At 51.6% G+C, this 25903-nt stretch overlaps 1 protein-coding gene across 6 annotated transcripts in view; it reads left to right on the top strand.

Moving 5' to 3' along the window:
- Positions 1 to 8977: 8977 nt before the first annotated feature.
- The window catches only part of LTBP2 (latent transforming growth factor beta binding protein 2), a 71458-nt gene continuing 54532 nt past the window's right edge, over positions 8978 to 25903 (top strand). For 5 of the 6 annotated variants that reach the window (XM_041471937.1, XM_041471935.1, XM_041471938.1 and 2 more), the window contains exons 1-3: positions 8978 to 9745; positions 17638 to 17708; positions 23274 to 23517. In XM_041471937.1, coding sequence (XP_041327871.1) covers positions 9291 to 9745; positions 17638 to 17708; positions 23274 to 23517 — 770 coding nt within the window. In that variant the 5' untranslated portion in view covers positions 8978 to 9290. The remainder of the gene's footprint in view (positions 9746 to 17637; positions 17709 to 23273; positions 23518 to 25903) is intronic. The other variant, XM_041471939.1, reaches the window with a different exon arrangement.

Raw genomic sequence — 25903 nt, 5'->3', positions numbered from 1 at the left:
GTCACTCAGACCCCAAAGTATCGGCTGTGTTTCTGTTGGTGTGGGATGACTGGAAAGAGACCAAAATCCATAGAGCATGTTACTGAACACTGATGTGGGAGGTCTGTTGTTAGCACCAGCGTGAGTGCTGCACATCTGAGAAACAAATACGATGAGCAGGCTGTGCACATGGAACACTCAGGGCATGGGCCCCGTTCCTCCTTTAGATCTGCTTGGCGCTGACAAACCCATTAGTGGCAGCTTGGTGCTGCTGCTGATCAGGACTTTGCTGAGAGCAAAAGCCCTGGAGCCTGTTGGCAGCTGAGCTTTGCACAGGACCAAGCTGGTGGAGTCACTTACGCCCTCCCAACCCATATGGTGCATATTCACAATCAATTTTCTGAGCATGTGGAGCTTCTGGGAGACATTTGGCTGAAGTCTAGGCTTTGTGTAGCTGCGTCAGCAGGTTCTGGGGTGGGAAGGGCACTGGATTTCACTTCCCTGTTTCCTTCCTAGAGCCTTGCTGACACAACTTCCTGGACCACTAGTGTCAGGAAGGAGCAGTTCAGTTTCTAGAGGAAGGTGGGAGGGAGGAGAGGCTCAGTCCAACCTGCATGAGGCGTGAGAAGGGCACCAAACCATCCTTGTAGCCCAGCTGCTTCCTCCACTAAAGCGACTAGACAGAGTTTCTGCCATACTCAGACTGTTTGGAAACATGTTGATAAACTTCCAAATGTCTATTTTACAATCCAGATGTGCTAGTCTTGGCTGTAAACCCTCATCTGAAGAACAGGTGTGCTATAATATTTCTAGCAGTGGCTCTAAAGCCAGCTGGAGGCTTGAACTGAGCAGAGGCCAAGGGGCTGATGCCATATAGGATATGGATACTAGGGCAGGGACAGGTGAGGCAGAGAGCTGTAGTTCAGCTGTAGTTCACATCAACTCAGAGTCAGACTGTGAGGGAAGAAAGGGACAAGCCAGAATATCCCTCAGCCCCCAGGCTCTGCTTAGCAGCACTGGAGCTGTCACTGAAGAGGCTGTCCTGCTTGTATGGGTAACACAGATGCATCCCTGGGGTGCATTGGCCTTCGTTGGATCTGTCCTGGTGAGGAAGCACAGGGCTAGAGCTGGCCACCAGCCTCTGTGGTTTCTCTTGACATCCCCAGGAGCTCTGTGGTCTGGGAGGCAGTGCAGGTCAGAGCCTCCCTGCTGGCATTGCCATGGGAACTTAAATAAGTGGGGCAGCTGCTTCCTTGGGCCAAACTTCACATGTACTTTTGTCCTGAAAAGCAGGTGTTCCTTCTGGGCTGGGAAAGGTGTCTTGCTGGGCCTGAATCTAGTTTCTGAAAGCTGTGCTGAGGAGAAGCACAGTCCCAGTGGAAGGACTGGTGGCAGCAGTGGGCTTCCAAAGAGGAGCAGCAGTCTCTGGTGTGGGAAGGACAGCCAGCCCTAGGTGCAGGCTGACAGGAAGCTTGTGGATGGTGGGGATGAGGCAGGGCACAAGGTGCTGATACCACACCACTGCCTGATACCACACATGGTGCCTGTGAACTCAGACACGAGGTCTGTGCTGATAGCCTATTGTTCTACTCCCCAGGTCCCCAAACTTGCTCTCACATGGGATTTTAGCTCCACTGTTACCTCTTGGTGATTTGTGTAGCCTAAAGCTTTTGTCAGTGATGTTCATACTCTGCATAGCTCCCACAGATCCAGCCAAACTTGCAGGGAAGCAGAGCCTTACTGGGAGCAACCTGCCACAGGAGCAGGTGCCTTTGCTGAAAGTGGGCAGCAAGGTCAGGGTGACTCAGGCCAGGGGCCATATGGGTCCCATCTCCTCGTGGAACAAGAAACCAAAGTGGCATTGAGAGGGATGCCCAGAGACAGCACTTTTCCTGCCACCTGGGGTGGCCCTGGCCATGCTCTGAACCCAGCCAGGAGCATTCAGCATCCAAATGTCCCTTACAGTGGGCATAAGGCTAGGGAGTGCTGTTGCTGCATTTTCATCTGCTCCCAGATTGCACTCCTGGCTGGGGAAGAACTTTCCTGCTCTGTAGCCCTGCCTGCCTTCTTCCTGATCCTCTGCAGCTGGAGCTGCCCACAGACCAGCCCAGCTTGCACAGCCTCAAAGCAGGCAGTTCTGACCTGATGCTTTTGATGCAGGGATGCTCCCCAGAAATATCAGGAGCTCCCCAGCTCCTTCAGTCCTGCCACTCTTCAGGAGCTTCCCTTGGCTCAGGGATGCAGAGGGCCTGGCTCTGGGAGGGAGGTAGGAAGGATCTCTCCCATGTGGATGGTGCCAGCTGCCTTCCTCAGCTGCCACCTCTCAGGGCTTGCCAGCCCTGAGAGAAAGCAGGTGGCTGTCTGCTGTTGGCACTGATTTGGGCTTGAGCTGTGCAGTCTTCCTTGCCTGCTCAGATGGGCTGAAATGAGGAAAGGGGCGAGGGTGGGAAGGCACAGCCTGAAAATGCTAGAGCTAAGCACAGAGGTAATCATCGCCATCAGAGAACATTGTCCCTGCTTTTGTCTTTAGCTCCAAACTCCTCTGGGAGACATAGGAGAATCACAAATGCCATCTCTTTAATCATGTCATGGACTTCTGTGCCTGGCATGGCCCCTGTCTGGGTGGGAAGTTGATGCTTCCCCATCTCAAGCTCCTTGTGTTTCTCAGAAGATTATGACCTGATGTGGTGTGGTAAGAAAGGGGGCTTTGCTCATCTTCTCTGCAGCTGACCTGCATTTATTTATTTGTTAGACTCCCATTCATCATTATTCTTATTTCCTGTAAGAGTGTGGGTCCTTTCTTAAGGCTGTGTGCCACACCTATATGTAGTCACCACCTGACAGTAGTCAGCATGGCAGCTAGTGAGGGAGACTTGTGGAGCTGTGATGTCACCAGAGAGCTGGATTCCCAGCCTATGAAGTCATAGCTGGGAAATTGGGTACTCAGCCTAATCCCAATAATTACCCAATGGGACTGTAAAGTGTCAATGCATTAGTCTCCTGCATGATGACTATTTAAGCTCTAACACATGCCACCTAATAATTGCCACTTTTTTCAGTTCCCTAAGATTCACTTATTAATAAGCTATTAAACATCCCCTTGAAGTCATTGCATTGTAAAGAGCTGAGATCACAGCTCACACAGTGATTGCAGTGTCCAAACTGGTAGGAAAGCACCTAAAACCCTGTGATGAGTGTGAGCCAATCTCAGGATGGCAGAGTAATCAAACTAATATGCAGATATAACATCACCCCCACCAATCATTCTTATTTCAGGATCTACCATCATCAGTTTTACTCTGTTATGCAAAGTTGAAGAACTTAAAGTTCAAGTACCCCATGCCCTGGGCAGCCATGATGAGGTTTTTAAGGAAGGAACAGCAACCTGAAGGAAACTAATTGCTTTTTAGAAAGATTGCTTTGGAATCAGAAGTAGGAATGAAACTACTTTAATCACAAACACTCTGTAAAATTTGAAGTTTGATTCAGGTTTGGTTTTTTTTCTGATCTCTTTGTTGTTAAGAAGTTCAACATGGGAGGAATTTCTCAGGAAGAGCTTCTTCATCACAGTCTGAGCATTGCCTGGTTTCTTCTGTCTTCCCTGCTGGATCAACTCGTTTGCATCTCTTATATTTTCTACAGGCTGTGGTTTCCTTCAGAAGTGCTGCCTGTGAGTTGTACCAGACACCAGAAAGGGGGACTTTTCACTTAGGAGAGCACCTCAGGCTCCTTGCATACCCTCAAGCTGCAGTTCCTGTTTCCCTGTTCCCTTCCAGTCTGTGACATGCTGGTGTTCAATAGCTGCCACTGGAATAGCCTCCTGGCATTGAGACCCCAGTGAAAAGGGGAAGAGAAGGTTATGGCAATTCACACTATCAGGGCCCTTTCCACTGTTTTCAGCAGTGCCCTGACCTCCCAAGGAGAGGATCACAACCCATAAAAATGGCAAGATGTTCTGCTTCTTTCTTCCCTTTCCCTTTCCTTCCTTAGCGAGGACAGCTGACAAACGAGTGCAGCAGATGAAGTCCCCCATCCGGCTGATGTCCTGAGCAAGCTTGTTCCACAGGGAACATGTGATGGAATGGATTTCCTGGTCAGGGCAGCCTCTGTGCTCTTAGGGCACGATCAGGCTTTCCTGATTTTCAGGCCCTGTTCACTGCCATGTGCAGTTCCAGCCACAGGTACTGAAGAAGCAGAAAGGCCAGACCAGCCTCTTGGGAAGAGGGAAGATTGCAGTCAGATCATTTCAAACAGGACTTCATTAATTATAAATGAACAGACTCCCCTGAGCTGCTGTAGCTCTGCGTGAGTCACATTCTAACTGAGCATTCTTTTTTTTTCTCCTGAGGAGTTGCCAAACGGGCTCTAAATAGTGTGATGGATAAATAAGGAACCAGCTGTGCTCTGCAGCCAGCCCAAGCAGGGCCTTTCTATAGCAATAGCCCACAGCAATCTCCTCTCTGCCTCACTCTGCGCTCCCATCCCTTGGGTTTTGTCACCCGATCATTCTCTCCAGGTTTCTTTTTCCTAGTGGCATGTCTTTATCTTCTCTTGAACCTCTTTCTCAGCATGTGGTCTCAGCCCTTGGTAATGCATGGACATATGCATAGACAACAGCATGAGCAGGAAATCCAGTTGTAGGACTCCAGTTGCCTGGTCTGTGCCTCCTTCTCAGAGATTGCCCTGGTTAAATAAAAGCAGAAGGAACGATAGAACCAATAAGCCTTGGCTTTAGACTAGGAACTGGACAATTTCTCTTCTGTTTTCTGACAACAAACCACTGCTTACACATCTCTCAGCTCCCAGGGAGAAGCCAAGATGTCCCTACGGCTCTGAGGGATGCACCATGAGTGTGTGGAGGTGGCTGAAGGACCAGGCTGTGTGTCTGGCTGTAGTGGCTTGTCTGTTGGGTGGGAATGTCTACTTCCCTGAGTGCCCATAAATATGGGTGTGCTGAGGAGCTGCGTGCATCTCATGGCAAAGGCAATGGATGTAAATGCTGTCCACGGAGGATTTGCTGGCTGTGTTTGCAAGTTCAGAAGCTGCTTTTCCTTCCTCTCTGATGCCCATGGTTACAGAGATCCCCTCCAGAGATCTCTCTGTGTTGCTGCCTTGAAATTGTTTCTCGATCCAGCTCTCCACAGCTGCCATGTTCTCCCTCCTGGTGTGAGATGGCTCTTTTCAGAGAAGCTGCGTGTTCTACCTCTACAAGGCTGGCTCCACACCCTGATTTTTAAGCCAGTGAGCCTGGCCAACCTTCCCCTGCCCTTGAGCCCGGAGCAATGGGAGCATTCCTTCTTCCTCTGCGGGAGCTGCAGGCAGCTTCTGAATCCCTGGAATGTGTCCCATCTGCAGTGTGTTACGGGTATGCTCTCAGCAGAGGAAGGAGCACATGTGGGTTGTGAACCCTTCTGAAGAGGAAGAAAAGGGGCTAATTAATCGAAGGGATTCAGTGCCAGGAGCCACATCTGGGGGCCACTGGCCCTGGAAGCATGGCTCCCAGGTGTTAGCACCCCAAGGGAATTGTGCAGATCTGGTGTGGACCCAATGGCTGGGGTAATGAAGGTGTGAGGGGGCCTAGCACAGAGGGGCCCCCATCAGCACAATCTTGAAGAGTCTCTTCTCCCTGTCCTTTGAGAGGGCTCAAGATGAAGTGACCTACGCTAGTCCCTCCAGGTCACAGCCTGCTTTGACCCCTCTGCCTTTGGCCCTGTGGCTTTGGTCCTCAGCTGCCCAAGCACCCCACCCTGCCTGCCATAGACAGAGCAGGTGAGAAGTGTCATCAATGCAGGCCACACTTGCTCCTCTTCTCTGCAGGGTCTGATGAGCCCCTTGCTTTCTGAGCTGGCTGCCAGGTCTGCCTCATTCAGCTCAGTGCCCTGGCCCTAGAAAGCATGGACTTGTAGAGGTGCTGCAACCATGTCTGCCCTCGGACTCTCCTTTGGTGCCATTTCTGTCACCTAGAAGGTCACATGGTGAATTAAGGGAAGTGAAGGCAGCAAAAAGCACTTTGAACTGCCCGCCTGAAGGTCATGTCCCCAGAGGTGCCCTGTGCTCCCTGGGGGCTGGGCTGTCAAACCCTGCTTGCTGGCTTATTGCCCCATCCTCACTCTGCTGCTGCTGTTTTCTCTTCCCAAGTGTGGGCTTGACCTCAGAAGCAAGCAGCCCAACCATCCACACTCTGTCTGTGGGAGTTCCTGAGCAATGAGGTATTTCATGTTTGACTGCTGAGCCCCCACTGTGCCGCATGCTGAAGCCCAACCTGCACTAGGACTCCCCACACCCTCTGTCCTTCCCCTTTTCTAATGGGTTTGGTTTTGGGAATAGCTAAATATGAGCCATGGAGCACCTGCACACAACTCCTGTGTCCTCAGCTCCTCGTGCTCAGGTGGGGGGATTGGGGGCCACTGCCCTCAGCTGGCCCCTGTTCTGCTGCAGCACTCCTGTGGGATCAAATGGCATCAGCACATCGCTGAAAAGCTAAGGAGTGTTTGCCCGTGTGAGGCAGCAAGGAGCTCAGTGTCCAGCTCCAGGGGGTTACTGTAAACACGGAGCTAAGCTGATTTGAGAAGGGATGCCAACTCCCTGGGCCAGGCTCCACCGCAGCCAGGGGTGGCTGCAAGAGGTGCCAGGGGGCAATCAATGGCTCTCTTTGCACATCTCATTGCTCAGCGCCATTAGGGGGCACAAGCTCCTGGAGCCCCACTAGCGTTGGTGCCCCAAGTGCAGGCTCCTGTGCACATATTGTCCCCTGAGGATGCTGAAGTTGTCTTCTTCTCTGGGGTGATCCAACACCTCTGGGAAGGAGGAATGCACTTGTGCCTCCTGTTCTGGGGTCTCCTGTTCTGGCTTTGAGCACTATCCTGGCTCTTGGCTGCTTTGTTTATGCCTTTGTTTATGGCATTGATAATTTTCTCACGTCAGGTTTAGGCACAAGCATTCTTTCCACTGCTGCATAAGAAAGTAATTAGGTGAGGATGGAAAGGACATTCTTCCTCCTCAGAACAAAGAAACAAGCCACGGCTGTTAGTAGGCATTGCTTATGACATCCACTGTCATGCAAACCCCTGCCCAAGTGACTTCTCTGCCCTGACAGGACAGAGAGGCAAGCTGATTGCATCCCATGAAGTGCCAAAGCACCCTATGAAATTTCTGCCTGCCCTTCAGCTGCCAGTGCCAAGGTAAAGCCTGAACCCACTCTGCCCATTATTCTGGTCACACTTGCTCACCCGTGAAGTTACCTCCTATCTCCCTCACTTGCCATCCCCAGCCAGAAGGAATGTGCTGAGGTCCTGCTCCACTCCAGACCCAACATGCTTTCTGGGGGATTTATTCCCTGTGCTTTTGCTCCTCCCCCAGCTCCTCTGCATGCTGGAGGGTAGGCTGCAGTGCTCCTATCCCAAGAAAGAGGTGGCTGTGGTCTGAGAGAGGGTAAAAGTCGAGGGGCAATGAGAAGAAGGGAGATAGAACCACTGGTTTCAAATAGGAGAGACTTTAGGAGCACAACTGCTGGAGGCTGGAGAGATAGAACAGGGTGAGCTGGACAGACCCCTCTGCCACAAAGCTGTTGGAAAGCAGACAGCTTGGTGAGAACCAGGGAAGGCAGCACCTGTAGTAGGAGGCTGAAGGGAGAGGAGCATCAGTGGGATAGGGCTGTAACAGACTGGGGGAGCAGTGGGCACAGAAGAGGAGCCAGTAGTCCTATGTTGCAATCACCTCACAGATCAAAAGAAACAAAAGAAATCAGATAAAATCATGGACTGATATGACAATTTGCCTTTTAAAACCAGTGGCTGCGCTGCACCAGCTGGCTGGAGGAGCCCCTACCCTGCAAGCTGCTGGAAGACGTAAAGGTGCCCCTGAAGGATCACTCTGTGCACACACAAAGTTCCTTGTGTTCTCCTGCAGACATCCAGCTGCTGCACTCAGGGTCACCACAGGACCCACTCCAGGCCCAGAACCCACTGAGTATCTCCTTTCTGTGAGCATTTGCAGTGCCCTAATATGTCTCTTTGCATCTAGAGATGCAGCAAGAGGCCTTTAGTCACCCACTAAGGTAACCACTGCTTCTGTGGGTTGGAATGAACCCACCCCAAATAAAGGATAGTGTCTGCACTCCAGTGGGAGGATTTGCTCCTTACCCAAGATGGCCAAGAGCAGCAGAGATCTGTAAAGATGTGACAGAGCACGAGGTTAAGCTGATGTGTGTGGCTGAAAGGGGATTTGTGCCCCTGTTCTCCTTCCTCCTACTCTTCTCTCAGTCTCTCTCAGTGCATATAAAGCAAAGCAGTCATTTTAAGTCCTCCCTCGATCTCTTGGTACTCAAGCAGAGGCAGATGGGGGGAAGGATGGGCATCTACTCTAAGTTCCTGATATGTCTCCTGAAAGATCTCTCAGGTTGAAGGACCTCGAGCTTGTAGCTGGGTCCTTTTCTAGCCTGAACTTATACAAAGAAGATTATAAAACCCTGAATGGGGTTGAGAGGATCTAAGAGCTCTGCAGCCAGCGTGGGATAGCCAACAAGGCTCTTCCCATTGCCGTGCCTTTCTCCTGGTAGATGTGATCCAGAACAGCGAGAGGGCTAGCGGTGCTGATGCATCTCCAGAAGTCCCCAGATGCTGAGGGGCAGCGGTGTATTCCTCCGGCCTCCGTGTCTTCTGCTCCGCGCTCTCAAAGCCGGGGTCGCTGCGCCTTTCCTTTGCGTCCCCAGCTGCGGCGGGTCGCGGCGGGCCGGGTGTCGGGGCGGGCTGCGGAGGCTGCACTCCGACTGCCGGGCCGGCGGCGGCCGGGTCTCCCTGGCCAGGCAGGGGTTAAGGCTTCTCTGTTGTAGTTTGTTTCCCTTTGCCAAAGTGGGTGTTGCTGGAATGTCTCCTCTCCTAAGAAGGGGGGCCGAGCCGTGTCCTCTGGAGAGGGGGGATGTCAGCATCAAAAAGACACAAAGGGGGAGGTTTCCAAAAATAAAACCCTCCATCCCCTCCAGGCGCTGCCAGTGCCAGAGGCAGGCGCGAAGGTGCTTGGAGCTGCCTGCGGAGCGCGGGATCTCGCTGGCAGCCCGGAGAGCGGGGCCGGCCGCTCTTCTCCTCTTCCTCCTCCTGCGGGGGCCGCCCGGCAGCCCTCTCCCCTGCCTCAGCACTGCTCTCTGCGACCCCGGCCCCGGTGGGCGGCAGGTCCCGTCGGAGTCCCGGAACGGGATGGGGCGGTGAGCGGGGGCGGAGAGCCGGCGGTCCCCGCTGCCCCGCGCCCGCCGGGGGATGCCGGCCGGGCTCTGAGCGCTCCGCACCGCCCGTGTCCCCTCGCCACCGGCTGACACCATGCGGGGCGCTGCCGCCAGCCTCCTCCCGCTCACCTTCGCCGTCCTCCTGGGCTTCGCCCGCTGCCGGCCGGACTCGGCCGCTAGGCTGGAGCCGGGGGGCGGGGGAGCGGCGCGGCTGCGAAGCCGCGGGTCTGCCCTGGGGGCGGCGGGCACGGCGAACGGCCTTTCCCCAGCGTCCCGGTCCCCTCCACCGTCACGGCCCCTCCCCGCAGCCCTCCACGTGGATCGCGGCTCCGCGGCCGCCGCGGGGAGCCCGAGCGGTGCCGACGGCCGGAGGCAGCGTCCCGACCGCGGGCTGCCCACGCCCCGGGGCCAAGCGGGAGATGCCGGGCTCGGTCCAGGCATGGGACAGAGGAACAGGCAGGACGCCTCCCGCCAGCGGCAGGGCAGCGGGCTGAAAGCGCGAGTGGTGCCCCGGGCGAAGGAGCCAAGCGGCAGAGGGAGGATGGCGGGGTAAGTGCTGCGGTCGGGGGATCCTGCCGGGGGTGCGTAGCGTGAGCCCCGGTGGTCCCGGCGCTGGAGAGCCCCGGATGGAGGAGCAGGGTCCCATCCCGAGCCCCGTGCTGCACGCCCTTTTCCATCCCACGGGCGCTGCCACGTCCCCCGCGGGATGGCGGGGCAGTGCTCCCAGCGCTCCCGGGGTCCGGAGCGGCTCCGCTCGATGCTCGCTGTCCTGCGGCGCCTCTGCCCCGCACTTGCGGCCGAGCCGCTCGCAGCCACTCGTGGGTGCGTGTGTGTCGGTGTGCGCGCAGGGTGGCGTGTCACCCGGCTGTGCGTGGGCTGCCCGTCGCGGCCGTGCGCGGCTCGGGCGCGTTGTTCGGATGCAGAGCCCTCCTGGCAGATCGGAGCCTCGGCTGGCAGACAGCTGCGCGGCAGCGGGCAGCGTCCCAGCTGCCCTCTGGAGCTGCCCACGGCCGTCCCGGGACTCATGCAGGGTGGGGAACTCCCGAGGGGGATCTAATATGGTTTAGGTGGTGGAGGAGCTGGAGGGGCTTGCTTGGCTCTGCGGGACGGAGTCTGTCTGCTGCGGCTCTTGCTGCAGGTACCTGGCCTCTTGGCTCCTTCCTCCCATAATGGGCCCCTTGTAAGCACTCCACGCCGCAGCTTCCCATGGCTTGAGTTGGCTCAGCCGAAGGAGGCTTCCTATGACTTGCCTGGCAGGGCCGCTTCCAGCTCCAGTCTCTGGCTACAGCCCTGTGGAGGTGGAGGGGATATCGTATGGCGAGGCCAGCTGCTCGATCGTGAGGGGAGCCTGGAGCGGCCGTCTGTGCGGGACTGATGGACTTTCAGCCCAGGGCCCCTGCCTCGGCCGCTCCCTCGCTGCTCTACCGTGGCTGATTAGCTCCTTTGCCACTTGGGCAGGGCTGCCAAAACCATCACGCAGGAGTTTGACCAACCCATGTGGCACTGCGTGTGTCTGCTCTCATGTGAGCCTCGCTAGGGGGATTGTGGGGGCAGGCTCTGGGTTTACAGCCCTCTGACATGGGCAGAAATGTCTTCTTCTAACATCTGGCGGGGAGCTTCACTAGAACTTCTCTGGGTTTTCTCTCTCCCATACTCATCTCCTTGTAAAGTTCAGAGACAGAAATGTCTTCTGTGCCACTTTCCTTTGACGCATCCACAGAAGCACCAAGTTCACTCTACTTCTATTATGTTTGATACACAAAGTATCACTAACAGCTAGGCATACAGGTTCTGAGCTTACCCAGCTCATTATCTTGGCTTGTCAGCCACCCAGAGAGGGAGTCTTGGGAAGATTCAGTCCTGCTCAGTCAGATTTGGACATTTTTGGGCTCAGAAAGATTTTACCCTTTTTGCAGTTGGAATGTTGTCAGTGTTGCTTTGGGATCATATAGCAGTTTGGTTGAATTTGAGTCATCTGATACCTAGCATTAGTTTGTTTTCAGAGTGCAGCTGCCTCTGGTGACAACAGCTGGCCTGTGCTGCTGTCAGGAGCATGAGGGCAGCCCCAAGGCTCACACTGTGCTCAGAAGAGCGCTGAACCTTTTTGCAAGCAGCTTTCATCCCTCAATCCCGGGTGTAAACAGGGATGGTTGGTCCAGCACTTACAGTTTGCCTGTGACCTGAGAGTGCCATTGCCTCCAAGCTCAAAGTAAGGAAGAGCCGTGTCCTAGTGCTGTGTTCCATATGCAGGCTCTGCTGCACTTTCTGCCTCTGCTCTGCACTGGAAGATCAAGGCTGGGGGTCAGAGCTTTCTGCAATCCCCAAGAGCTTCAGTTCTGTAATGGCTTTCTGTCTGCTCCGGAGTCCAAAGTGTCACTTTTGAAGCTTCTCTATAACTTCAGAGCTTAAGAGAAAGCCTAGCTGAAATAACTGTCCATGAGTAACCCCATGGTGTTGCCCCTCATGGAAAGCTAGCTGCTGCTGCCTCCAGCCATTCTGGGAGACTCTGTCCTTCCACCTCATCCATCTTCTTACACCCCTTGCTGCCCCAGACACATTTTCATCCAGGAAACTCAGGGCCCTTAAAAAACTTCAGCTTGTGATGTTTCATTTTTTTGCCAGGTGGGATATTTTCTGTTCTGCTATTTACACTGAACTCCTGCTAGTCTCTGGTATGACAACCTTCATTTTCCCTTACTCAGGTAACTTTGCAGGTACACTAAACCCCAGTACTATTTATTTATACAATTATTTTGGCTAAAAATTGCAACTCCTACATGTGTTGCCTTTTCAGATTCCCCAGTGAGAGCTTTCTGCTGGTACCTGCAGGGGCCCTGTGGAGTTCTGTGGCTGAAAAAACCCTTTTATTGGCACTCTATGTTTTTCTAGATAATTATTTTCTCACCTTGTCTGATAGTTGCCTACCCAAGATTGAGTTTCTTTCCTGGGGACTCTTCGGATGCCATCCTGCTCATGTCTGAACTTTTTGCAGGTGTGACTTGTACAAACAATTTCATGAATGCATCCAACTTCAAGACTTGCAAGAGCTGGGTTTTAGTATTTTCCCCAGAAGACTCACTGTGAGGTGACTTTTGATATCCCAGGAAACATCACAGAAAACTACTGACTTCTGGCACTGAGTGAAGAAAACAATCCAGCTCTGAAAACATCACTGCTTTGCTCTGCTCAGCTTAACATCCCTGTTTCTCCAGCTCCCCTGACTAGAAGGATTTTCCTCCTGAGTGTTCTGTGGTAGGGTAGCAGGGACACATGCCAGCTATGACTGTACTTGTGTGCTGGATGCATCCCTAATTTGGGCTGGCCAGTCCTGCTTCGAGGACACTGTGGGCATAGCCCTCTGTGTCAGTGTCCCTTGGGATGTGTCCCCTCTTGTTCTTCTGCCCCGTGGCTGGGAGTGTGGGTCACAGTGGTGAGGAAGGTGGGTAATGGGAGAGTAATCTGGGGAAGCCCCTACTTCTGGTGCCTGCCTGGACAGTTTCAAGGGGAATTTGAAGCTTCCCAGGTAGCAAGCAGAGAGTCCCAGACTCATTCTTTCTCCATCTCATTTTCTTTTTGGGCATTCTACACCCCAGTCCATGTTTAATCACTGTTGTAGACACCATCTGTGGCTGTATAATCCTGATTTACTCCGGCTTTGTGGCATATAGGCTCTCGCTGGAGTGTGTTTACAGGATTGCTCAGGAGTGGAGGCAGTTAAATGCTGGTGTGGACTTGGCAGAGGGTTTTCAGTGACTCATCGATGCCAACAGCCTTTTGCTAATGTTCTTCACTGGGTCTGGCTGCAAATATTTCATATGCATTTGGATGAAATTCACTTTCCTTCAGTAGAAAGGCAGACCTGATGATCTAATGGTCCCTCTGGCCTCCTGTGAGGATGCTGTACATGGTCTGAATGGAGTCAGCATATCTGGCAGCACAGAGTTCTGCGTGAAGCTGAAAGATGATGCATAGATTGCTGTTAAAATAAGTGGTGAGAAAAAGTGTTCTACTGAATGCTTCAGAAACAGTATGTGATCATTACTGTAAAAGCCAAGATGCCAAGATCTTACTACTGTTTTCTTGTTTTCCTTCCCCTGGTGCCTGTTATGGTTGCTTGATCTTGTTTAAAATAGCACTGCAAGGTCTTGCAGGCTTTTCTCATCCTGGGTACCTCTGCATGCCTGAGTCTGATCCTGTTGGTGGCCTCCGGCTGCAGCAGCAAAGGAGGGGATGAAGGAGTGGCTTGCAGCAGCTCCTTTGCTCAAGTCCAAGGTTGTGCCAGTGCATTCAGTCAGGGCTATGAATGGTTCTTCTGGGTGCGGGGAGGCTTCATGACACTGGCTTCAGCTCTCTGGGGAGTTTCAAGGAACTGTCTGTCCCAGAAAATGAGCAGGTGGGTGAATAGTGCCTGGGAGCTCCTGTACACCAAGCTCATCATGCCAGGGATTATACCTGGGCATGGATGGTGCATGCTAGCCACAGAATGAAGAAAAAGCTTGTTTTGCAGTTGCTTGCTGTTGCCTGTGCTCTTTGGAGACCTCAGGGTGCACCTGGTACTTGAGGCAGAGACTGAGATGTGGATCCACTGCCCCACTCTGCATTTTCCCAGAAATCCACTGAGTTGTGCCTTAGGGTTTTCTCTGGTACTGTGGCTATTAGCTGTCTGAGCTATTCAATGCCCTTTCTCTTCAAAAAGGGGGAACTGGCTACTGGAAGTGGTCTCTGTCTGCTTTGGTCTGAGCTGGGCTGGAAACTATTTTGGAAGGTGCTAAGTGGCCCATGAGCCCTGTAGCAGCACAGTGTTAGAAGCAATCAAGTCTCAGTGCCTTTGAATGTTCTCAGCAATGTTTAATTTCACAGGATATGTGCTAGTTGACCTGACCCTTAGGAAGGCAAATACATTATTAACATCTTCCACTGGTAAGGAGACAGAGATAGGAAAGACTGATCGTTTGCTGAAGGCTTGTTTTGGCATCAGTGTTAGGGCTGGGATTAAGGCATCTCGTGGAATGTGACCTAGTATGAGGTTCAGTAGAACTTCAGTTTGCAAGACCTGTGTGAGGACATGCCTTCCCTTCTGCTTTGACTGTTGAGTTTCTTTCCAGCTGGGAGAGCTGCTGACCCCTCCACATGCCCATTCATCCTCTGGTCCCCCTGCAGCCCAAGCTGCCCTGGATGAGGGTGTGAGTCATGCTCCCATTTCCTTTCTGCTGTGCTTCCTGTTCCAAGCAGTGGGTAGCAGGAGAAAACCTGCTCAGGCAGCCGCTGAATGCTTCAAAGTTCCGATCATGGCTCTGGCTTATGTCACTGTTAGGTCTGCCAGGGGCTCGGTGTGTCACGGCACACAGCAGCTCCTCTTGTCAGGCAGCTCTGCCCGATGCCTTGGAAGTCCTTGTTCCCTGTGTGATGAGGGGTGATCAGAGGCTGCTCAGTGTCTGCAGGTAGCTCCTCAGGAGTCACCCCCTTTGTGGTGACACTAGACCTGGAGGGACCTTGCCACTTGTTTGTTCTCCAGAAGCAGCACTGGATGGAGAGGCCGGACATGCCCCACAGGGGCCTCGTGTTGAGCCACATCTTTGCCTAAAGTGTTTGTGGTGTCATGTGCAGCAGGACAAATGGATATGGAAGTCACCACTCTCTCTCAAGCGCCATCCCACAGTATGGTAAACATGCCACACTCCTTAAATTTGATGGGACTCATTCTGAATTCTTTGCAAGGCAGTACAAACCCTGTGGTGTGCAAACCAGGCAAATGACAACAAAATACTTGAAGTAGAACCAGAAGTGCTCAGGAATGGGTCCATGCAACAAAGCTCCCATAGCCATCTATTTTCTTGCAGCTGATACTCTTACTTACCTGTGCCTCGTGCTCTGTGGGGTCCTGCTCACTGGGCTTTCATCAGGAAATAATTGTGGTGTGGTTCTTTTCTATTCTCCAGTAGAACTGGAGAGAAGGAACTCTGTTCCTTCCAACTGCTCATTTCCAGTCTAGGAGGTCCTCCCTGCCTTCATCTGTCCCCATTCTGTCATCCAGGACCTTGTGGTAGGAAGGAACATTCCCATCCAGGTATTCCTTTTGCCCCTGCCCCTGAGGGCTCCCCTGCCAGGTTGTCCTCCCTCCAGGAGGATCTCCCTGGTTGGTGCTGGCATCAACACCAACCCCTTCACCTGCGGCTGGCAGTGACACAGAGTGGCTCTGTTAAGGAGGGATTTGTGCTGAACCCAACAGGGGTTTAATGACTTCAGGAGTGGTCTTATCTGCTCAGGTTTGAGCCCCTGTCTATTTTAGCCTCATACCTTTTTTTCCTATGACTTCTGGCTTGTTGTTGGCATTGAGAGCAGCTAGCAACATGCTCTCTCCAGCATGCCTGTGAGAGATGTAGATGAAAATTAAACATTAATCCCACAAAGAACTAATAGTATGACTCAAGGCCAAAACAGCTTCTCTGGATAAGGTAGCTATTTTGCCCACAAGAAACATGATTTTCTGGATAAGTTGAGGTGGGAAAGGACAAGGGCTTTGCTCACTGAAGAGACTGAATATGACTTAGAGGTGTGTTTCACCTGTGCCAAAGGAAGAATGGGAGCTGTGACAGTCTAAGCAAACCTGCTTGTGTTGCTGCTTGGAATAGAGTCCCTCTCAGGACCTTAATTGTCCAAAGACCTGCTCCAGCTCAATAGTTTTTTATTTTTACTGATCAGGACACCTTGAAAGTGTTTAATGCCTTTTAAGCTCTTATGCAGTAAATAAAGGATGGGTTTTGGTTTTTTTAATGGATGCTTTCTGAGAATGTCTTAAGGAAGAGACTCATACATCTCTTTGACTTGACAGACAAAATGCTGGAAATTGGTGGTTTTGCCCAGCCAGAGCAGATATGAGTGGGTGCTAGAATTACTTTGGCTTGGTCTGCTTGCAGGAAGTTACACCAAGGGAATTTAAGTGCTTTCTCCCCATAAAAATCTGCCCAGATTAATAAAACATGGATCCTGAAGGACTAAGTAACTCTTTTAAATGATGTGTCTTCTCAGACTACTTCCCTTTCCCATACAGAGCAATTGTACCTCGGCAGGCAGCTTCATTTGTGAGCACCAGAGCAATCCTTGGCATACCTGCCACCCACTGTCCTTGGCTCTCCTAAAACGTGAGCCCCACAGCTCGAGCCCTGGCACTTCTGGAGTCTCATCTCAGGCCATGTGCACGCAGGAGTCAGGAGGATGCCAGTTTAGAGCAGGATCTTCCTCTCACCCTGCTGTGTTCATGTTAAAGTCAACACAGAAGACAAATATGCATGTTTCTGTGGTTCCTGTAAATTCTGTCAGCGGCTCTGACTGCCTTGTCCAGCATTAGAAATAAACCATACTCTCCACTTCTATTCCAGAGGATTTCCAGAGCTTTCTGGCTATTTCTAAGTTTCTATCTTTTGACAACTGTTCTTTCTCATCTACCTCGACATGCAAAGGTTACCTATTTCTAAAATCTTCCCTCCATGATGATTAATATTCTTGGAGAGCACCCTGGAACTTGTTATTCCTTCTCATTATAGACACTTAAATATGATGTGACCAGAGGAGCAGCATTAGCTGCCTGCTTGGGCATTGCAGAGCACCCTTTAGATGTCCAGCACTGTCTATGATAGCTTTATGTTGACACTCATCCCTACCTGAAAGCACATAAGAAAGGAGAGGTGGGAAGGATGTAAGTGCAAAAAGTAACTGCAGCTAAATCCTGGATTCAACACTCATGGAAATGATTTCAGCATCTTGGAATTAGTGTAGCTCTATGCACATCAGGTAGACACAAATTTCATGGCACCAGAGAGTCCTCAGCACCCTGGGTCACTGCACTAGAGACAGATCACAAAGGCAGGACTGGGGTGCTTGCAAAGGGAGAGCAAGCTGGGGAGCGTCCCAGAGTGCAGCTTCTGATGTGCCATCCCTGCCAGGGCAGGGCTGGGCAATGAACAGGCACAGGCAGCAGCAGTTAGGTGGAGAATGAAGTGTTGTTTTCAGCTGGAGCAGCTCAGGACGTTGGCAGAGGCAAGGTACTATGACCAAAGTTGAAATTTGGCCCAATTTACACCCCAATACCATGAAGAACCATGAGATCTTTAATGATCTTTGGCTGCTGGCCTCCAATTGCTCTCAGGAGGAAAATGGTGCTGTGTGCTGTGCCAGGAATGCAGCATAATGCCAGTTCAAAAGGGAGCTCCTCTCTCAGGGATCGCTCACACTGCAGCATTCGCAATCCTTGGGGGTTTCTTTTCCAAACACTTAAACAACTCAGCCCTTGTCCCTTCGGTTTTGATCTCAGCTGCCGGTCCATCTGGAAGGAAATATCATATGCTGCAGGAAATAATTTTGTGGGTGACTCAGAGGTGATGGCTGCAGCAAGACCTCAGCTTCCCCCTCTCCTAACCACACTGCTTTGTCTCTCTGCTTAGGCCAAATGTCTGTGGCAGACAGTGTTGCCCAGGATGGACCACAGCTCCAGGCACAAACCGCTGCATCAAACGTGAGTATGACAGTCTCGGCCAGTGCAAGTCTCAGATGCACTTCTAAAAAGTGCTTGAATACTTCTGTGACCCCACACACCCCCCATGCACTGTGCCAGGGCAGGAGATAAATCATGGGGTCTGTGGAGGCAGTGCCACAGCCTTGCTCTAGGACTGCCAGGCTGTAGGTCTGATCTTCCTGTCTGCCAGCAAAGTTTGAGTAGAGTAATTATGGTTTTACTTCATTATTGTTATGAGTGTCCATCCATGGCAGGATCTTGTTGGGGTGCATTGTAGTGGCAAATTTATGTGTGAGTTTTGAGCCTTGGGCTCTCACTTATCCTGCTTGGAGCAAAGATGGGTCTGTGAGAGTCCCAGCAGCTGGGAACTGGCAGACTGAGGCTGTGCTCATGTGAGTGAGCATTGCTGATGCTGAGTGGGAATCAGGGCTGCAGATTATCCGAGTGCTATTAACGAAAGCAATTAATGGATTTGGCACAAGGGCTGGGGTGGGTGGGGCTGGGGTGTGGGGTGCCGAAAATGGCAGTGAGGCACAGGGTGCTAATGCAGTGCAAAACTGCCTGGGCAGGACCCTCCTGCCTACCCAGAGAAGTAGTATGGAGTGTTCTGCTCATCCAGGCAGCCCTGGTACGGCCCTGGGGGCTGCGGTCATTGTGGGCTCCCTGACACAGCACTGGAAGAGATGTTTGGGTAGGCACCAGTGCAGTGCACACCAGAGACAGGTGAACTGTCACCTCCATCCTCAACAGCTCCGCAGCTCTGACTAACCCCCGCTGCGGTCCCTGTCCCTGGACAACAGGGCTGCACCACGCAGCTCCTCTGTGGGCCTTCGCCAGGGCCTGCTGGGCCTGTGCACCTGCTCGGTCCGCGAGGAGCGGGGCTGCCTGTGGTGCTCGGGCAGCTGGGAGGGCAGGAGCACGGGCAGCCCAGAACATCTGCCTTTACTTGAGTGGCAGCAGCTGCCCAGATGTTCAGCAGGGAAGGAGCCTCAGCTTTGTTTGCCGCGGGATCTCACGGCACTTTGGCCGCGCTGGGGTAATTGCATTAGCAATCGCTGTTTGGGAGCAGGGGGCCAAGGGCTGACTCACCTCCCTTCTCCCTCTCCCCCATGCCGACAGAAGCCAAACGGTAGAGAGCGTGCTGTGCTGCCAGACAGTGTCTGTAAACACAGCGCGGGGCCAGCCATGGCAGCATCTTTCTCTCATTAGGGATTTTGGTAGGAGCAGTAGATCTGGGCTTGCAGCCACGCAGGCTGCCTGGTGATTGCTCAGGTGCTGAGCCCTTGTTCCCAAGGATTCATTAAAAGGACAGTGTCAACATGATCAGGCCTGACAGTGTCCCCCTGACCGGGGATGGTAATGCTCAGCCAGGACTTCGGTGGAGACTGGTGATGTGTAAACATAATTTCATTCCCAGCTACCTCCCTCCCTGAGCTTTTCTGCTGGAATTCAAGCTGCTGGAGACATACAGCTGTTTTTAAAGCTGCCAAGGCAAGCTGGACAGCCCATCCCCATTAAGTTTCTGCACTGTAATGCTGTTTAATATCTGTTCCCATGGTCTTTGATAAGTGGCATATCAAGGAAGTCAAGTGGGGTAGAAATGCAGACAGAGAGAACCTCTTAAGAGTGATGAAACATGGAAGAATTGGTATTCAGATGTTGGACAGATACTTGGTTTTCAAGGATTTGAGCCTGGGTAAAGGAAAGAAGACATGTCAAATTGTTGTCATAATCTACTTCCTCTCACCTACCAAGGGTGCTGGTTTCTTCCTTCACCCATGCTTTTGTAGGCACTTTATTCTTTCAATATCCCCGCATACGACTTAACTCCAGCCTTAGGGAAGTGTCTCTCTGTATGTTTCAGATTTGAGGACCAAAGTTGCAGTGAGGACTTGTGGAATTTTCAGACAGTCTGTGACTGGGAAGATAAAAAGAGAAACATGTTTCCCTGAACAACGTCTCCTGGGAAAGTGGAAATGAGCTAAGGGAGTTTAAGAGGAAGACCTTGCCTGTTTGCAGTGGGCTTGATCTCTGCCCACACGCTGCCAGGTCATCCCACTGAGCTGCGCACAGGGGCTCTGTGCCATGCGGCTCCAGAGGTCTTCTTGCAGAAGGGGCCATTAGGGATAGTGAGCTGCATCTGAATGTAGACCTGAAGGGTTCAACCTCCTGCCTGTTTTACTTTGTTCTGGAGTGAGACTCTGGCCATTTTGTTCTAGTTTGGTGGAGAAGAAAGATGTATACACAAGTAACCAGATGCCCCCTTACACTGGCCACATTTTTGGGGCTGCAGTGTACACTTGTCAGTAATTTAGCTGCTGCCTATTAGTTCATCATGCTCAGCCTCCCCACATTAGTTTATCAGCCTCCACTTTTGTCAACTTTATTCATGATGGTTCTTTGCTGCTTCCAGAGATAGTACCCTGGGCTGGGCTGGGAATGCAGCATGAGCTTTTTTCCTGACATGAATATTTTAAAGTTTAAAAGAAACATTTTTAATCAGTGTGTCAGGAAGGACTAAATAAACGAATGGGCTTTCCAATCTTATACAGATGGTCTTGCAGTTAAGATGGTGAATAGAGGTGCAGGGATTCCAGGCTGAGTCTCTGGCTCTGCTGTGGCCTCACAGCGTGACTTCAGACAGTCCCATTAGCATCCCTAGGGCTTTTCCACATCTGCAAAATGACATTCACATGCCTCTTCATTTGTCTTTCTTCTGAACAGTGGCTATAGGGTTTTTTGAACCCTGGCTGTTCTTCACTGAAATTCTGCTTTCTCTGTTATTCCTGCATTCCTGTTGATCTACCTCCCTGTCACTCTGCACAGATCTCACTTGTGGTAAACTGTCCATCCCTTCTGGGTGTGCTCCCACAGTCAGAGCTGTAAGTTAGAACTGAGTTTGCGTACATAACTTTTCCATGAGAAAGTGGACTAAATAACCCCAGTGGTACAAGTCCTTCAGCATCCTTCTCAGTTTTCCTATGGAGGCCCTAGCTGATGGGCAGGTTCCCCTGCATTTTAAATGGAACTGCAGAGGAGCTGCTTACAGTGAAGATCTACATCACTCTCCTAGATGAAGAGCATGAGCAGAGCTTCAGGGACTCAGTAATCGAATGTTACCTTGGATGTCATTGCTCAGCCCTGGGCCAGGTGTGCCTGCAAGGCAAAGCAAGGCTGAGCTTGGTGGCATTCCCCTCTGACAGGGCTGGCTGGGTAGTCAGAGTCGTGCCACAGTCATCCCTGCTCTGTGACCTTGCTGGGAGGACTTACCTTATGCACTAAGGACTAGACTTGATCTGTGGGGGCACTGCTAGATGTTCTTGAACAAACTACATCTTCTATTAGTGATACTTCAGCAGTGCTTCAAGTCTTATTCTTTTATTAAGAGTTTTGAGATTACTATTTTTTTTCCCCTAATCCCCAGCTCCTGGAACAGGTGATTACATGAGACTCCAGTGAGAAGAAATGAATGCCTGTCATCTTAACAGAAACTGTTTAGAGTACCCCAAGCTGGGGAGCAACATGTCAAAGTAACCCCTGAGGTCAGAAAACAGAGAGCAAAGAGAAAGGTTTCAAATACATATATGCATTTTGACCATCTTGTTTCTTCAGCTAATGTTATGGTTTGGGGGGCCTGACTAGTGATTTCACACACTTGTCAGAGGCAGTGCTGCCACTGACTGATCTGCTCTCCTTATATTGCATAGCTGAACTGAATGAAAACCAGCAAATTTTAAAGCTCTTTCAAGTCCTCCCTGAGTCTGTAAAGGCATCTAGGAAGGGGATTAATCCTAGAGCCAAAATATTTCAGCTAGGGCAGCTCCCCTAGCTTGAAGAGACCAGAAGACTAATCCCATTCCCTTCCTCTTCTCTATGTAAACTGCCTTAGGGGCTTTTTGGAGTGCCTGGTCACTTATCAGCACTTTCCTGCTGAAGGGTACAGCCTAAGGTGACTCTGTTAGTGGGAGAGGTTGTGAGAACTGCTGTGGTTCCAGGTCCCAGCATCGTGGCTCTGCAGTATTTCAGCATGTGAAGTGGTTGTTTTCAATGGCAGGCTTCCTGGGCTGGTGGCCTTTGTTAAAAAACAGGCATTTATTGGGAGATAACAGTAGGGACTGGCAGCCTATTTAAATCACAGCTGAGTTTTGTATTATAAATTACATCAACTTCTGGAGTGCCAGACTTCCCAGAGACGCTTAATTCCTGCCTGACTAGGACCTTGTCCCTGTTCCAGAGACTGCAGTGTTGGCTGATTTATTTTACTGGGAGATTTCATCAAAACCTCTGGCTTTAACCTATACAGCCTTACGTGACTTGGGGTCTCCTTTTCCTTGAGATCTCCCTCTCTTCCTGAGTGTTAACATGGTAATAAATGTCACATGAAGCATTCCAGTGAGCACATCCTTGATCTAGTTAGGAAAAGCTGATGGCAGGCTAGTTTTGGGATGAGGGAAGGGTTGTGGGGGCTATGCTGCTGTGAAAGGAATTCAAGTGTCTGCATAAGGACTTCTCTCACTTGATGACAGCAGGATGATGTATGGATGGCACACGAGGAAAGAGCTGTCTGTATGTTTGTTGTCCAGAAGCAGTGTTTCTCAAAGGCATGCTTGTATCTCACAGGAGTGGAGAGCACAGCTGGAAGGGGAAGGACACGCTCTTGAAAGCCTTACAGCTGTGTGTAAAGGTGGTGAGATGCCCCTGCAGTCTCCCTGGGGTAGTCCTGGGAGAGGGGGTTTCAGCAGAAGCAGTGGCTTCATGGGTTGAAACCCATGTGGCTGGTTAGTGTCCACCTTGTGTTGGCCAACAAGGTTGCATTACCCTTTGACCAGCTGGCACCTTCTTTCTATGAAGGACAGCCCTGTTTTCCAGTGCCTTTTCAATTACCCTTGCTCAGAACAATGAGCCCAGTCCTACTGGAGCAATCCGTGGATTCCTGGCTGGACACTGCCTGTGTCATAAACCCAATTTGGCATCTGTTGACTTGGGAAGTGTTAGGGTCCTGTGTATAATTAATAGCACTTTCCTCCCGGGGTGCATACTGAAGCTGATGTGCTGTAATTAGGAACACACAGGCTCAGAGGTTGATTTAGGCATAAGGTTAATGAACTGTAAGTCCCCGTAGCAGTGGAGGAATTTGAGTGACTCCAAAATCAGCTGCGGAAGGAAATCTGGAAAGCCCTGAAGGGGACAGGCCAGGGGCACTGTGCAAATCAGACCCCAAAACAGACTAAAGGTAACATACAATCCCTTGCTTTACGAATTAGGACCTATTCCTGTCCAGAGCACTCTGGGCAATGCTGGCAGCCGTGTGCTCTCTGCAGGCCGTGCTGCTCATTTCTGAGCTTTCTGAAATCAGCTTTGCTGGAGAAGAGCTCTGCAGAGACCAGTGCGGAGAGAAGAGGTGACCTTGTGTCAGGGGCCCACAGCAGTGTAACACCAAGACTGTGAAGGTCACCTGCCTGTAGAGATGAGATGGGACTGTCCCAGTTGTGCTGCCCCAGCTGGGTGTCACCACCGTGGGGCTAAAGTCCTGTGTCCACTAACTGCCTTTCTGTGTCTCCTCAGCTGTCTGCGACCCGCCGTGCCAGAACAAGGGCTCCTGCAGCCGCCCCCAGGTCTGTACCTGCCGCTCAGGCTTCCAGGGCTTCCGGTGTGAAGAAGTTGTTCCTGAGCAGGAGTACCACCCGCCTGGTGCCGCTGCTGCCTTCCAGCCCCCCACAAGCTCCCTCCGGAGGAGGACCAGCACAATAGGGCGGGATGCCTCCCCGCAAGGGGCTCAGGCGCCCATCCCACGGCAAGTCCCAGCTGTGTAAGTCAAACCTGAGTCCCGGCATGATGCTCCGCCGATCCCTCAGGCAAATAACACCTTGGTCAGCTGGGCCACAGTCTCTGCTTCGTGAGACCAGGCAACCTGGCTCTTGATGAAAACTCCTCCGTAGGCTGTGGTAGCTGACATAATGGGGTCAGGTCCTGCTGTCCCTCCAAGGGACTCAGTTTGTTTCCAGCACTTTGTCACATCCCTTGGCATACGCAGGAATGAAACAGGCTAATGATGATCCCATGAGGAAGGAGTACTGTGAAGGTTGTCCATTTGCCCTTGTCCTGTTGGTGAATAGCCTTCATGGTAGCAGCAGGATGGACAAAGGAGTGGTGGGTAATCTCTTTCCCAAGAGGATATGTTTAGAGCAAGATATCCAGGTAGTACCCACAGAAGAGTACATCTGAGGTGTGCTTGTAAGTGCTGCTGACACTCACAGATGTCTTCTGGCAGACTCCAGCAGTTATTGAGCCATTTGTTCTATATTTCTGAGTAATTTTGCTTTGGTTTGGGTCATTTTGGTACACAGGTGGATACCTGAATATTGGGTACAGAAGCAAATGTGGAGCTGCTGGAGCTCAGAGGTCCATACAGGAGGGACTGTGAGGAGTGTGTTAAGCTCAGGGTGACAACTGTGGCATCATCGGGTCTCTTCAGAGAGGAAGGACCTAGCACTTCAGTGCACCTGCCTCAGATCAATGCTGAGACGCTCCTGTACCCGAGCTACCACTCCTTTACAAAACTTTGTGTTTGTGACGTCCTACTGGAGCTGTAGCTGTTTTTGCTGAATGTGTCAGTAAAGATGGGAGAGGTATCTTTCTCTAATAAGCATTGCTACTGTGCCAGCAGCTTTTTGGGGATGGAGCATTGAGAGTAGTGCCTGCTGCTGTGCAACAACCCACACATATTATTTGTTTGGGCTTTTTAGACCATCTCCACTTCTCTGTAAGAGTCCATGAATGTGGGAGCAAAGTGTTAGACTGCATCACCCCTAAAGACCCCTGTGTTTCTTGGAGCTGTTCACCCAATTGCTGGGCCAGAAAGACTGGTTTTGTTGGTAGCCACTAAGGCAGAGAATTTTCTTATGGCTTCCAGCAGGAGCCCCTCAGTTGCAGTCAGGAAGACAATACAGCAACTTGCAGGTGCTTAACCAGGAAGCAACTTCAGTTCTTGCTTTACCTTCTCCGAACTTTTGGCTTTCTCTGTCAACATCACTTTGAGCTGCCTGAGGAGAGGGCAGTTTGGCCTTTGTTTTTCTATTTTCCTGCAGGTTGTTTCCAACCCATTGCTGCTACTGTAGCTACTGCCTTTCTGTCTCTTTTGAAGCAGAGGCAATGCACGGGCTGGAGACAATTCTAGACCCTTGGCTGTCATCAGTTTTGGAGAGGCTCAAATGACTGGCAGAGATTTTACTGGCACTAAGTAGTTTACTGAAGCTGACATATCTTGGTGCCCAAATGGAAGACTATCTGATAGAAACCAAATTCAGGAAAGGCAGAGGTGATGCTGGCAGGGAGAGGTGGCCAAGCCCCTGTCATTGCTGCTCTAAGAGAGGCTTGCTGCCCAAGTGAGCATACAACCCTCTCGCGTGCCTGTAATCCTGGGCATTGCTGATGAGCTTCCCTGCGGTGATAACCTCCTCCTACCCCTCTGTGCTACCACTCTGTGCCCAGGGACTGGAGGGGAGGGAGAGCAGTGTCCTTGGAGATACAGCACCTGTTGAAGGCTTTCCCTGTAAGGAACATGACCTCAGGCTCCGCACAGAGGACGGAGGGCTGTGCAGGCACTGGCAGAGCATTCTTGTCCAGTCAGTCAGACATAGCAGCTAGTGATCACTGAGCTGGGATTGCTGAATGCCCAGCTGCCCGACGTACCTTAAATCCTCTGGCACTATCCCAAGGAAACAGGACTCCATTAAGGACTGTGCTGTGCTGTTCCTCCTTCTCTGCCCATGAAGGCCATAGGATGTCACCTTTATCCCATGCTTCAGCAAGAGAATTTGACTATCATCCTTTGCAATGGCCACAGGTAGGACACCGGGACACGTTCACCACTGACTGCCTTCTGGAGATGGCCTGAAGGATTCGCTGAGGCTGCTGTGTGTCTCTCCAAGAGGGAGTGGTCACCACTCCTCTGAGTGCTGTGCTGCCCAGGCAATGTTTACCAGCCCTGCTTTGCAGGCAGGTGGAGGGCTGCCTGCACCCTGGCACTGGTCTGCATTGAAATGCCTCTCTTCAGCCCTGGGTGTTCTTCTGTGCAATTCAGTCACTTGGATTTTTTTCTGTGGTCTGTGGAACTTATAACATGGTGTGGTACTGCATAATTTAAAAGTCTTTTTGCTGTTAGAAAAGTTGTTTCCCAAAAGTTTTTGAGTGTC

Source organism: Pyrgilauda ruficollis, unplaced genomic scaffold (genome assembly GCF_017590135.1).
Source record: "Pyrgilauda ruficollis isolate IOZ18807 unplaced genomic scaffold, ASM1759013v1 scaffold28, whole genome shotgun sequence".
Classification (NCBI taxonomy): domain Eukaryota; kingdom Metazoa; phylum Chordata; class Aves; order Passeriformes; family Passeridae; genus Pyrgilauda; species Pyrgilauda ruficollis.
The sequence above is the reverse complement of the archived record's forward strand: the minus strand, read 5'-3'. Positions and strand labels throughout refer to the sequence as shown.